The sequence below is a fragment of the Loxodonta africana genome, chromosome 11, assembly GCF_030014295.1.
Source record: "Loxodonta africana isolate mLoxAfr1 chromosome 11, mLoxAfr1.hap2, whole genome shotgun sequence".
NCBI classification, from domain to species: Eukaryota; Metazoa; Chordata; class Mammalia; order Proboscidea; family Elephantidae; genus Loxodonta; species Loxodonta africana.
Genome location: NC_087352.1, coordinates 48,420,987 through 48,435,055, shown reverse-complemented (window position 1 = coordinate 48,435,055; position 14,069 = coordinate 48,420,987). Strand labels below are relative to the sequence as shown.

General features: G+C 40.3%; 1 protein-coding gene across 7 annotated transcripts in view; it reads left to right on the top strand.

Annotated features, from left to right (window-relative positions):
• The window catches only part of ZNF532 (zinc finger protein 532), a 134,002-nt gene extending 120,369 nt beyond the window's left edge, over window positions 1-13,633 (top strand). For all 7 annotated transcript variants that reach the window (XM_010586709.3, XM_064294459.1, XM_010586707.3 and 4 more), the window contains 3 exons: window positions 4,426-4,538; window positions 8,408-8,555; window positions 11,084-13,633. In XM_010586709.3, the coding sequence (XP_010585011.1) occupies window positions 4,426-4,538; window positions 8,408-8,555; window positions 11,084-11,578 (756 nt within the window). In that variant the 3' untranslated portion in view covers window positions 11,579-13,633. The remainder of the gene's footprint in view (window positions 1-4,425; window positions 4,539-8,407; window positions 8,556-11,083) is intronic.
• The last annotated feature ends 436 nt before the right edge of the window (window positions 13,634-14,069 follow it).

Genomic DNA, 14,069 nt, shown 5'->3' with positions numbered 1-14,069 from the left:
AACTGTGGTGAAACGTCTCTTTCATGCCACCTTGGATCACTAAGTTACTTAAGAATCTTGATGTTTCTTTACGCAAGTATTAGCATGCATGCATATATATTCTCATTTTACCCCTTTCTAACACAGGATACAGCTTACTAATATAATTTTCTGCACCCGTTCTTTCTCCACTTATGGTTCTTTTCATATTAGTACATTGAGGTCTCCTGTGATCTTTTTTAAAGCTCTCTGTGGCATTTCCTGATGTGATTGCGTATCATTTATTTAACCAGCTCTCCATTGATGGACTTGGATTTTTTTGAGTCTCCATTACACACATGCTGCTGTGAATAAGCTTGTATGTACAGTCAGTTCTGCTATAATGTTTATTTTTGAACATGCAGGTTTGTTCCTGTGTAATATATATTTTATTAGGGAACAGTTTTTAACACAACGTGCATTTTATGTTTGCTTATGTGTGATTTTGCCACAGAGAAACAGTAAGTAGGTGAGCAAAGAAAACTGCAGAATAGAGCTGTATAGGAATACACAAAGTACACACACTCTGACCTCAGACTTCTACTGGCCACCTCATTTCAGCCCTTGATACCAGTCACGCCCATAGACAACTGGTGTTAAAACTTGCCCTCCAATTTCAGATAACCCTCCTTCTACCACTTCACAATAACTCACAAGCTGCAACCCTTACGTCAAGCAAACTGCAGATCTTTTTCAAGGTACAGCGCCTTATTTATTTATTTATGCATTATTTATGTATTTCTTAACAACTTAACACGTGTAGAACTGTGCTGCTGTGTTTACTGGATTCCCATCTTTTAACGGGTCACTGACAAAGTTTTGAGTGTTGTGCCCCTAACATCATTTTCCCACATAAAGCCCTGTGGTTTTTCTTGCTCCATTTTGCATAACGCAGTGATTTTTTAAAATGCTTATGTCGCATTACAGCAGAACTGACTGCATTTTGTTTTGTGAGTGTGCTAATATATCTGTAGAATAAATTCCCAGAAGTATGAAGGATGATTTTTTTTATTTTTAGGAGTTAAGTTTTGTGGGCTTGATGCTGTTAACATGTTTTAAATTATATGATTGGTTTAGTTCTTCCTTTTTCATTAAAAAAAAAAAAAAAAAGTTACAATGATACAGCTAAAGGGTATTTGCTTTGGGAATAGTCCAGTGTGGTTTGGGGAATAATTCTGCAGCCTTTAATCTTAATTTGTACGAATTCTTGGATGTGTGATGGTTCTGAAGAAGGTTCTTTGCATGTTGGTACAGGGCAGATAGCTCATGGACGTAAGAGTCACAGGAAGAAGGTGGAGAAGTAGATGACTTGGCCAAAACCGTGTGTGTAAAGTTGTGACTTTCTCTCCATCTAATTTCTGCTGAGCCACCGGAAACAGAAAGAGACAGGAATGCATTAGTTATCAGAATGGGAACTGTCTCACTGTAAGAAGGCCTGTGGCAGTCCAAGACAAGTTCACCAAATGCCATAATAAAAGAATGGTCTATGAAAAAAACAAAAACAAAACTAAGCCCACTGGCATCAAGTCAATCCCGAGACATAGCACCCCTGTAGGACAAAGCAGAACTGCCCCATAGGGTTTCCAACACTGTAATCTTTATGGAAGCAGGCTGCCACATCTTTGTCGAGAAGAGCGGCTGGTGGGTTGGAACCACCAACCTTTCAGTTAGCAGCCTAGTGCTTAGCCACTGCACCACCAAGGCTCGTTCGAATGGACTTTAGAGGCAGTTAGATCGCTAAGCTTGGACATTGAGTGTAGAACCAGGGCGTTTAAAGAAGAATTGATGCTTTCTTTCCTAAAAGTTGTAAAGATAAAAGGTTAAAAATTCTCAAGAGGGGGATAGCAAGTGGGAGTAGGGAGTGAGATGTATGTAAACTTATATGTGACAGACTGATTGGATTTGTAAACGTTCACTTGAAGCTTAATAAAAGTTATTAAAAAAAAAAAAGGTTAAAAATTTAGAGAAAGTTTAGGACGTCCACCAAATGTTTATTGTCTTTGATATTTTACTCTCAAATTTTACATTTAAATTTTTCAGAACTTATTCACTATTACTTTAAAGAATTCTATTTTAAAACAGAATAACTCGTAATCGAGTGGGGAAACAGGTTCCTTTTCTGATTTTAGTTAACTATCAAAAGTTCACTCAAGGCCCTGGTTCCTTCAGGATCATCTGACTGTATTTTGGACCCAGCAGGAAGTAAATGGCCTTAAGTCTTGATTGACTTTCACTTTCTTAACACTTACTTCATGTTTGTTTGATTTCTAAAAACTGTTTCCTGTTTCATAAAGTAGCTGTATGAACTAATGTAATGTTGAGGATATGTTATGAAGAAATTAGGTAAAGTACCTTTAAATAATTTAATATTATTTAAAATTTAGCCGAGAAGAAGAGAAGTCATTTGTTTTGGTGGGTGAACGTGGCAGGTTTGATCTGGAAGCCAGTGTTGAACCCTCTGATTTTCTTGTCACCAGTGAGTTATGAGACTGTGCTTCATTGTTGTAGGATTGCACAATTTGTTTCTACATTTTTTTCATAAAAATGGTGAAAAGGAAGGATGTCTCACACATTTTCAATTCTTTTGAAAATAGTAATTATTGATTCAACTAAAGCTGCTCTTGATTAATTTAGTATCTACTGGGGATTTCCTTATTAGAATTTTGATTTGATATTAATATAACTGCATAATAACAAGAAAGAACATTAAACCCTTCACCCTAATAGAAAATCCGGTTTGCTTTTCTCTGAAGCCTTGTCCCCTGGGGTATAGTTAGAAAGATATATTTTGGTTCTCTATATCCTTTATGATTATTTGTTATAACTGTGTTGCTTTTAGAAAGATTTCTTGTGTTTTGACTCTTCCAGTTCATCTTAACCCTTTCGTGCTCACGGGTACCTCTAGGGACCAAGTTACTTTTTCTGCCTCTGAAGGTTTACAGGGAAGCTGCTGCCCCATTGTCAGTGTGCTGCTGCGAGGCAGGGGCCTTTATGACTCTTGGAAAACGAAGAAACGGGCATGTGCTGCAAATCCCTGTTCTTAAAAAAAGGGTGTTATATAAGGTGTTTGAATTTTTGGTAGGAAAAATAGAAATTTTGAAGATTTTTGTTACATTTATGTACCAATAGACCCTGGCAGGGACTCTGGGGTTACTTATCAGTTTGAATAAGGACATGTCTATCAGGTGATTAATGTGAAAAAAAAGTTTTTTGTGTGTTTCTTTATCACTTAGCTTACAATTGTTCTGATATTGCTTATCTCTTCCTACTGCCAAAAACAGTTGTTTTATCTCACATAAGAATTTATTCCCACTTCAGCCTTATTTTTAATAACAGTGGAACCAGATTTTGTTCTATTCACAAGGCTGACAGCCTTTTCTTTAATTTCATTGTGATCTGGCATTGTTTAGTTCCAGACTGCTGTACATGTAATACCCAAATAATTTAGTTGAATATTTTTTTTTTTTTTAATTTTACTTCAGAGTTTTCCACATGGGGATGCTTTGAATTAAAATAAATTGCCTTAGCCTAACTGGAAAACTTTTAAATATGAGAAAAAAAAGTTAGGCATACCTACATGGATTTTTATTTACCTCTTGATAGCTTTCTGTCTCATTCACTTTTTCTCTGTCCCTGTCTCTCTCTCTCTCGCGCGCGTACACACACACACCCCCAACATATATCCACAACAACCTATTTAAAGTGGTTTCAAACTTCTGTTTTCTTTTTAAAACAAAAGGCCTTCTAGAAAATCCTTCCCTTATATAGTAAATAATTACTTAATCATTAAGGGGGGAATTTTTTTTTAAATTGTACTTTAGATAAAGGCTTAAAATTAGCTTCTCATTTAACAATACATATTTTGTTTGTGACATTGGTTGCCAACCCCTAAGGGGGGATTTTAAAAAAATGTTTAAAATTAGCCAAAGATTTAATTTAAAACGTAAGCACATTGGAGAAGGCAACATATTCCTTCTGGGTACAACAAATCAAGTAATGGCTTTATTTGGTATTTAATGAAGTGGTATGTTTTCATATATCATCTGCTTTTTTTTTAAAAAATAACATTACATGTCTTTCGCAAAAAGATTTGTGTAATGTTTTCTCTTATTTCCAATACCTGGGTGTTCGTATCAAATCAAAAATATGAGCGTTTTTGAGGGAAAAATCTAGTTTCTTACTCTTACAGTAAAGTTGAAGTGTCTTCCTGAAATCAGCCGTTTCCTGCTTACCCCCCAACCCTGCCCTCCACTTTGATTGCATTTTTAAGAGTCTTCTAGTTTTATTATTCTATGGCTAAATGATATTGGTTATGTAACTCGGTCATTGGGAACATGTTTTTCATCTCTGAAGTGTTTTCTGTTTGCAGCCTCTTAAGCACTTTCTCTCTCTTCTCTCCTAATAAAGCAAATGAAGAAGCACCCCTGCCGCCAGTGTGACAAGTCTTTCAGTTCCTCACACAGCCTGTGTCGTCACAATCGGATCAAGCACAAAGGCATTAGGAAAGTGTATACCTGCTCGTAAGTTATAACTTCTAATGTGGGAGACGCAGTAAAATGATGGCATTAGAACTTCTGGAAGGTTTTTTCACATTTGACCATTTACCTTCAGTTCCTCATTTCTCCATAGTTGAGAGCCTAAATTTCTAAATTACATTCTGTCGTTTGGCATGTAGTTTTCTGATTGGATTGTAAATGCTTAAAAATAATGAAAATAAAAAGAAGCACCCCTTTACATATGCTGTGTACATTCTTAGGTTCTTTTCTGTTACCCAGAGGTATGTGTTTCATCGCTGAGTTAGGGGAAGTGATTGATTTGCAGGTACATGGTTGAGTGAGACGCTGTCTGGTCCTTACACACACAGTGACCTGCCAGCATTCTCCTTGGTTGGCTGGTTTACTTAGTGGTTCGGAGGAGGCCCTGGAAGGGCTGGGACTTGGATTCAGGCTTCCACTGGGCCTTTTGACCCTTGGCTGTAGTCCATCACTTACTGTAGGATAGCTTTTTTTTTTTTTTTTCCGGTACATACTTTTGGCTAAAAGACCAAAGTGGAGAATCAAGAGGGCCACTTCAAACCTCTCCCACTCAGTGGATGGTCATGAGCCACTCCTCTGTAGATGAAGATCAGGACTTGTTATATTATTATTAGTGAAAAATTTTTATCACCTAATTATCACTTAGCCAGAACATGAGAACTATTATTACTCCCTAAAGTGAGTTGATATAATAATGTTACTTACTTTAAGGCACTTTTCACGAAAGAAAGAGAACTGAAAAGACACTGAAGATATATAGAGAGCCTACATCTTGTGAACATGATAAAAGCAGGGCTAAGTGTATGTCATGGATCAGGAGAGCCACAAAGGTTGGCTGTCAGGTTAGTGAAGGTTTACTGTCTCGTCTAGTTAAGGAAAGTTTCTTGGGGTAGGTTGTCTTTGCAGACTCTCCTTCAACAAAACTGGAGCTAGAAATGATTTTGGTGAAATGAAAACATTACATAAATAAAGTCTATGTTAAGGCTGAATCAAAAGAATCAGAGAATTAGGCTGCCCTGGGCTCCTTCTAATTAGAATGGATACCGTGGGCGGAGAGGAAGGGGAAAGGACGTCTGGCAGGCATGCTCCTTCATTTTTCCATGCATCGTTCATGAGTTTACTTCCCTACGAAGTCTCTATGAGGCCATAAGATGCCAGGGTTGTCCAGCTAATTTATTGGCAGCAAAAACTCATCACTGGGAGCGTTTGTTCTTTGGTGATGGTGCTGGCTCCAGCCACTCCTCTGTAGAGGATCTCTAATGTGAAATCATCATCCGGGTGTGTGGGACAATCATTATAAAATCCCCAGGAGCCGTTTTAAAGGCAGCAAATCCGGTTCTGAGTAAGACCAAGATATATTTTTCATCCCTCTTCACTGCGGTGGTATTCTTTTTTTTTTTTAAATAATTTTTATTGTGCTTTAAGTGAAAGTTTACAAATCAAGTCAGTCTCTCACATAAAAACTTACATACACCTTACTTCACACTCCCAGTTACTCTCCCCCCAATGAGACAGCCTGCTCCCTCCTTCCAGTCTCTCTTTTTGTGACCATTTTGCCAGCTTCTAACCCCCTCTACCCTCCCATCTCCCCTTCAGGCAGGAGATGCCAACATAGTCTCAAGTGTCCACCTGATGCAGGTAGCTCACTCCTCATCAGCATCTCTCTCCAACCCATTGTCTAGTCCAATCCACATCTGACGAGTTGGCTTCAGGAATGGTTCCTGTTCTGGACTGACAGAAGGTTTGGGGACCATGACCACTGGGGTCCTTCCAGTCTCAGACCATTAAGTCTGGTCTTTTTATGAGAATTTGGGGTCTGCATCCCACTGATCTCCTGCTCCCTCAGGGGTTCTCTCTTCTGTTCCCTGTCAGGGCAGTCATCGGTTGTGGGCAGGTACCATCTAGTTCTCCTGGTCTCAGGCTGATGTAGTCTCTGGTTTATGTGGCCCTTTCTGTCTCTTGGGCTTGTAATTACCTTATAACCTTGGTGTTCTTCATTCTCCATTGATCCAGGTGGGTTGAGACTCATGCATCTTAGATGGCCGCTTGTTAGCGTTTAAGACGCCATCCTCCACTCTTCAAAGTGGGATGCAGAATGTTTTCTTAATAGATTTTATTTTGCCAATTGACTTATATGTCCCCTGAAACCATGGTCCTCAAACCCCTGCCCCTGCTTCACTCACCTTTGAAGCGTTCAGTTTATTCAGGAAACTTCTTTGCTTTTGGTTTAGTCCAGTTGTGCTGACCTCCCCTGTATTGAGTGTTGTCATTCCCTTCACCTGGCATTCCTTTTTTTTAAATAATATTTTATTGTGTTTTCAGTGAAGGTTTACACAGCAGTTTAGGTTCCCCAGTCAACAATTTCTGCACAACTTGTTCAGTGCCATTGTTTACATCGTTCACAATGTGTGAACATTCTCGTTATTTCCGTTCTGGTTGTTCAGTTTCCGTTTATCTGGTTTCCCTGACCCCTTACGTTTTCATCTTTGTTTTAAACTAATTGTTGACCACTTGGTCTCATATAGTTGATTTTTTAAAGGAGCACAGTACTTACAGATGATATTCTTTTTTGAGCCAATTTGTTATTTAGCTACAAGATGACCTCAGGGGTTAGTTTCAGTCAAGGTTTGAAGAGTATCTTAGGGCAGTAGTCTCAGGGAGTTCTCCAGTGTCAGCCAGTCTAGTACATCTAATTTTGTTTTTGTTTTTTTAGGAATTTGAGGTTCTGTTCCACATTTCCTCCTGTTATATCAGGGTCCATCTAATTAGAATGGTCAGTAGCAGTAGCCAGGCACCATCTAGCTCTTCTGATCTTAGGGTAGATGAGGCCATGGTTTGGGTAGACTATTTGTCCTGTCTGGCTTATAGCATACATACTCACCATGGTCATTAACTTTCATGCCTTTTTTTGCCTAGTTTATTAAGAAAATGGTAATTCATATTGTCCAAAGAAAAACCAAACTCATAATCTATAATATTCTTACTTTTTTTTTTGGCATAAGATAAAACGAAAACTTTAAAAAAATGAGCTGTTTGGGATATCTGTTCACAGTTCTCTACATTTTAATCTACTGAATAACAAACATATTTGAGTGCTATGATTATAAGCATGCATATTGGATTTGTGCTTTGAGGAAAAATTTGACTGGGCTAGACACTCTATCTTCTCTTGCTTATGGCAGAGTGGACAGGAATAATTAACGTCAGCATAAGGAGTCCTGGTGGGGCTTTCTTCCTTCAAATTAAAGGGTCTTTCATGTTATAAATTCTCAGGAAATACTTTTTAAGCCATTGTAAGGAAGGAAACCTTTTGAAATTTAAATTTTTCATTTTAAAATTAAATGTATCTAGAATTACAATTTAAAATAATACTTTAGGCCAACCCTAGAAAATAAATATTCCTTCTGAAGCAAATGTGGCTGATTCTATAAAAACATGTTGGAAACCCGGTGGCGTTGTGGTTAAGAGTTTGGCTGCTAACCAAAAGGTTGGCAGTTTGAATCCACCAGGCGCTCCTTGGAAACCCTATGGGGCAGTTCTACTCTGTCCTATAGGGTCGCTATGAGTCGGAATCGACTCGATGGCAATGTGGTTTTTTTGTTTGTTTTTGGTATAAGAACACAGAAACTGACGGTGTTTTACAAAAGCTGTAAAAATTTTTTCACAAATTGGAACCTCGGCTTCAAAGCATAATTGCTATTTAGCTTAGGGCCATTGGTCTTCATGCAGATCATTTTGACCCCTCTGAGTGTACTCTTGGCTGGTGAAGATGCTCTTTGAGTAGAAAGTATATTCTTCAGTATGAGGTTATTTTGTCAGCAAGTAGATTATCTCTCTTGTCTTTTGCTCCACAGGCACTGCCCAGACTCCAGGCGTACCTTTACTAAACGGTTGATGCTGGAGAAACACATCCAACTGATGCATGGGATCAAGGATCCTGACTTAAAAGAAATGACAGAAGCCACCAACGAGGAGGAAACAGAAATAAAGGAGGACACCAAGGTCAAACATTGCAGATACTCTCCTTACAGCGAAATTGTGTTGACTTGCTTTTTCCATTCATTGTTTCCATTTAGATATGCTCAGTTATAGCATAGCTTTAAAAAGCCAGACCATGAATAAGGGTATAAAATAATAGTAGTCTCCTTCGATACCCATTCTGGCCCCTCATCTTTCTCCTAATAGCCAACCTTTAAGTTTCTTCTGCATGCTTCTAGAAAAAGCTTTAAAGATCTACTTACAGGTATAAATTTTAAATTTATTTGTTGACTTACAGAGGGAATATATAAGATAGATTCTTTCTCATTGCCAACATGTTGGTCATTATACCAAAAACCAGACCAAACCCATTGCCGTTGAGTCAGTTCCGACTCACAGTGACCCTATACGATAGAGTAGAACTTTCCCATAGGGTTCCTAGGCTGTAAGTCTTTACAGAAGCAGACTGCCACATCTTTCTCCCATGGAGCAGCTAGTGGGTTCAAACACTGCAGCCTTTTGTTTAGCAGCTGAGCGTTTAACCATTGCACCACCAGGACTCCTTTTGGTTGTTATAGGAACCTAGTAAAAATTATTAAGTAATTCTTTTAACTTCTCTTTGTAATGATAAAGCATGAAACCATATATTTGTGCTTTATTTTTATATCAGTGGACAGTGAATAATCAGACAACAAAAAAATATATTAACCTACTTTCAAGTCATTGTGTGTGCTAAGTGCTGTCAGGGAGTCAAAGCAAGCAGTAGCCAGGAAACATTTAAGAGACCCTCCTGGAATAAAGCTGGGTACGACACTGTGCTTTCGAGGAGTTAATCACTGAGTGGAAGCTAACAGAACACAAGTCCAATTAGTGAAGCCTTGAAATACAGTCCTTCCCCTCAAATGATCAGGAGGGGGGTTAAAGAGTGTACCCGCAAAGGTAGTGTCACTCCACAGCGGTGTATGAGAGATGCCATGTGCACAGGCAGAAAAGATATGCGATGGGGTCTGGAGGAAGGAAGTGTTACTTTGGCTTGGATTTTTGGATAAGTGAGGGGATTGAATCTGGTAGAATTCAGCAAGCTGAAAAGGAAGGAGGAGGGCATTTCTGACAGGGAAGCAGCATGAAGGATGTGAGTAGGCAGGGAAGGGCCTCTGTGACCTGGTGGGAGCAGTTCCTGGACCAGCCTGCTGTCTGTGGTCACCGGAGACCAGCTGGGGGCAGGAGGGTGGTGGGGTGGTGAGGCCCTGCACAGCTTGACAGCTCTCTCTGGAATAGTGGTTTCTATTTCTGGCTCCTGACTGTTTCTATAATTGTAAAAGAGAGTATTTTGTTGAATCTTAAGATGCCATCGATTACGAGATGTATCATTTATTTTCTGTGCCACTAAGAAAAAATACTCCCAATTAAACTATGACAGGCCATCAGTTGTAAGAAGCATCCCACTTCAGAGATGTTTGAATGTGGAAAAATGAACACTTGCGGAAAGGTGCTGTTTTAAATTTTTAAAGGAGCCCCAAGGCATGGCTTTGCCTATATCATGCCAGTGGAACTTCATGTCAGGGTGACCACTGACACCCCCCACCTGCATCCCCAGTGCTTGAATGGGGGTTTATGCCTTTGTCCAACTTGACCCCTCAGCAGTATCTGGCACAGTAGCCTGCTACATTTGGAAAACATTGCTCTCAAAAGCCATGAGTGCGTGCAGTCCAGGTATTCCTTCTTCTCTGGCTCTTCCTCCTCCACCTGACCTTGAAACATTGGGGTGGCTTCCACCGCAAAGTCCTCTTTCCTGGGTCACGCCCATCATTAGAGAGGACGTGGCTTCCATGGCTCTCTTAGAGGGAGGAACAATTTTCTCAGTGGCACCCAGCAAACTTGTCTTCACATCTTCTTGGCCTGAGTTAATGCCTGTTCTTGAGTCAGCTTTTGGCAAAGAATGATGGGATTGTCCTTAGGCCAACACAGCCCCTCCAGAAGCTGAAGGTGGGGTCAGTTCAGCTCACTTGAAGCACAGGGCTGCGTGGGGTAGGGTTGGATACCTGAACCAGAGAAAGATTCTGTTAGGAAGAAAGGAAGAGGAAAGAGGTGCTCATGCCCTCACTGTGTCAGCTCTCTGTACCAGTGTCACCTGTCACTCAGGCTGCCCTGACCACGTGCTGTGACCCACCCACTCTACCCAGCCTCATTGCTTTCCAACCCCTCTACCATGCTCTGCTCTGCTTTCCTGTGCCTGACATACCATAAGTGTGCTAGTTTGTTTGTTTTTGTTTGTCTCGCTCCATGGGAACATAAGCCCCATGAAGGGGCTTGAGTGTTCACTGTTGGGCCCCTTTGGCCAGAGCAGGAACTTGGTTGACATTTGTGGAGCAACTGAGAGGTGGGTAGATGCCTCCAGTGGGGTGGCAAGCATACAGCCATTGAAAAACCAAGGTCCCAAAGCTTGGCGTGTATGCTTTCCCAGCAGCTCTCAAGGCAGGGAGGACTGGTCATTCACCCGCAGTCCGGCAGAACGATTGTAAATTGTGCCCCTTGTTTTGTTTTTCTCCTAGGCCCCCAGTCCAAAGCGGAAGTTGGAAGAACCAGTCTTAGAGTTCAGACCACCCCGAGGAGCCATCACTCAACCGCTGAAAAAGCTGAAGATAAATGTCTTCAAGGTGCACAAATGTGCTGTGTGTGGCTTCACCACCGAGAATCTTCTACAGTTCCACGAACACATCCCACAGCACAAGTCCGATGGCTCCTCCTACCAGTGCCGGGAATGTGGCCTCTGCTACACGTCCCACGTCTCCCTGTCCCGGCACCTCTTCATCGTGCACAAGCTGAAGGAGCCCCAGCCAGCGTCCAAGCAGAACGGGGCTGGGGAAGATAGCCAGCAGGAGAACAAGCCCAGCCCTGAGGACGACGCGGCAGATGGCACAGCGTCCGACAGGAAGTGCAAAGTGTGCGCCAAAACTTTTGAAACGGAAGCTGCCTTAAATACTCACATGCGGACACACGGCATGGCCTTCATCAAATCCAAAAGAATGAGTTCAGCTGAGAAATAGCCACCGACAGTCCATTAGGAAAATCCCTGTCCACATTGGAATACAAAAGATTTTTGTTACAAAAAGTTTGCAGTATAATAGAGTTAACAGTACTGTCTAGGCTGTTGCAATATATTCTCTTTCAATGTTCCTTCTTCACCTCGTCGTATATATCCTGATAAGTATTAAAACAGTATTTGAGTTTAAAAGAGTTTGTATATATTTAAATGAATAACTTTTTATACTCTTTGTTACATGTTTGTATCAGTATTTAGTGGAAAATGTTTTGAGTCTTTTTTTGTTTCATTTGGGGTTAGAATTTTTCTTTTTTTGTACTGTTTTCTTTTAACACAGAGTTCTTAGTCACAGGGGCAGTTCCTGAATTCAAATAAACCATTTTGTAATTTAAGAATTTGAATGGGTTAACTAATTACAGGCTAAGATAATGCCTTTTTTAGTGTTTTTAATTTTTAGAATTCACTACATAAATTGTAGGTGATTGTGGGTCTCAAAAACACTAGGAACTTATAAGTGTCTTAGCACTACCCTCAGGGTGCCTGCTCTGTGTAAGCGCAGGCATACCTGAGATGCAGGTGTACACCTGAGACACAGGTGTACACCTGAAATGCAGCCCCACACAGGTGCATCATGGGTTTTTCAGGCCACGCCACACAGTGTTCAATGCAGCCTTGCAGGTCATTTCTTCCCAGTGGTGGATGTAAGCTGAGTCTAGAATGGGATGTGGATTTCCTTAATTCCATCTGGAGGGGTGAGGAAAGAAGAACATTCCTTATAAAGGGAAAAAAAAGGGGGGCTGGTTGTTTTCTGGGTCAGTTTGCAAGGCTGGTTTAAAGAGCACAAGGAGATATAGTTACGAAAGGGCTGGGCTACTGTAAAAGCTACAAATATGTAGTTAGATCAATTAGTTTTATATAGTCAGGTTTTTGTCATGTAATTTATTAACTATTGCAGAGACACAACTAAGAATATCAATTATTTCTCCAGCTCTTGACAGGAAAAAAAATCACAGTTGACTTAACCCTTTGCTGTCTACAGAGTTGGCTTTTCCTGTTCCAGGTGCTACTGCCAAACATCCTGGTACTCAGAGCTGGGATGTACAACTTCAACCACCGACTTATCAATGCAGCAGCTGCAATTGGCCATTAGCTTAAGCACTGAGCCACCTGGCTTTTGTTCAGTCATTTCAATAAGTTAATGTGGGTAGTTCAGCTTCATTGAGGTGCGGCACAGGTACTCTTCTGTCCCTTCCATTTATAGTTCTCTGGGAGAGTTATATTTTTTTGTCGTTTTTTGTGGGATTTTTTTTTTTTTTTGCATTTTATATCTTGTATTTATCCCTAAATATGTTTTGTACTTTTTTTTTTAAAGGAATTCTTTTGTGTATATATAGATACTTGCATGATATACTGTAGTCAATGTTCAGTTCCTCAAAAGGTCTTGCTGCTGTCAGGTGTTGTGCACTACATCCATCATAACTGTATTAAACACATTTCATATGTAAATAAATGCGGGACATTTGGCCCTTGTGCTTCTGTGAGAGAGTTATTGATGGTGAGTCTGTGACATCTTCATGAAGTTTAGGAAGTGATTAATTGCAGGAACAGGCTACAGGATATTGCAGAATTCTTCCCACTCACAAGAATGGGGTATTTGTTCTCGTTAGCAATCAGCTCTTTTGTCACTTTCTCGTTGACTCCATCAGTACATTGGTGCGACCCAAGGGCGTGATTAAGTATTCCTCAACTTGAAATTCAATTGCTGTTACTTGTTATATTTGTATTGCTCTAAGTTGTATTCATAGCGCTTTCATATGTTTCTGAATTTGAACCTTGCAATAAACCTGTGTGGTGGGCTGCACGGGTCTTAACACCCTCGTTTCGTGGTTGAGGAAGCTGAGCTCAGATTCAGTTCTCTGCCTATATCCTCGTAGCCGGTAAGTGGCCGTGAGGATCCAAATCCGGATAGTCTAAGTCTAGTGCTCGCTGTGTGTGTTCATGTACATATTGACAAATATTCATTTACTCAACAAATAAAAAGTATGTGCAAAACATGATACTAGAATTTTTGTTTTTGGCAGTACGGCTTTTGCAAGAGAACCTGAAAGTCTGTCTACTTTTAAATAACCAGAAGTGCTTGGAAATATATAATAAACATCTAGTAAATGCCTAACTGAGTGCACAAGAGAATAAAGAAAATGCCCAGGGGCCCAAAATGAAGAAACTGAAATCCAGAGTAGAAAATCATCACATGATGCTGCAGCCCTGGGGGGAACCTCTGGATGGTTCAACTGAGGAGAGAATAGGTGAACTGGAACATAGATCTTAAGGAAATTTCTTGAGTTCAGCACTGAGATAAGGAGATGGGATATATGAAAGAGGGATTAGAAATAAGGACAAAGTGAGAAGAGCCAACTCGGGTTTAATAAAAAAACCAAACCCGTTGCCATCGAGTCAATTCTGACTCATAGCAACCCTATAGGACAGTAGAACTG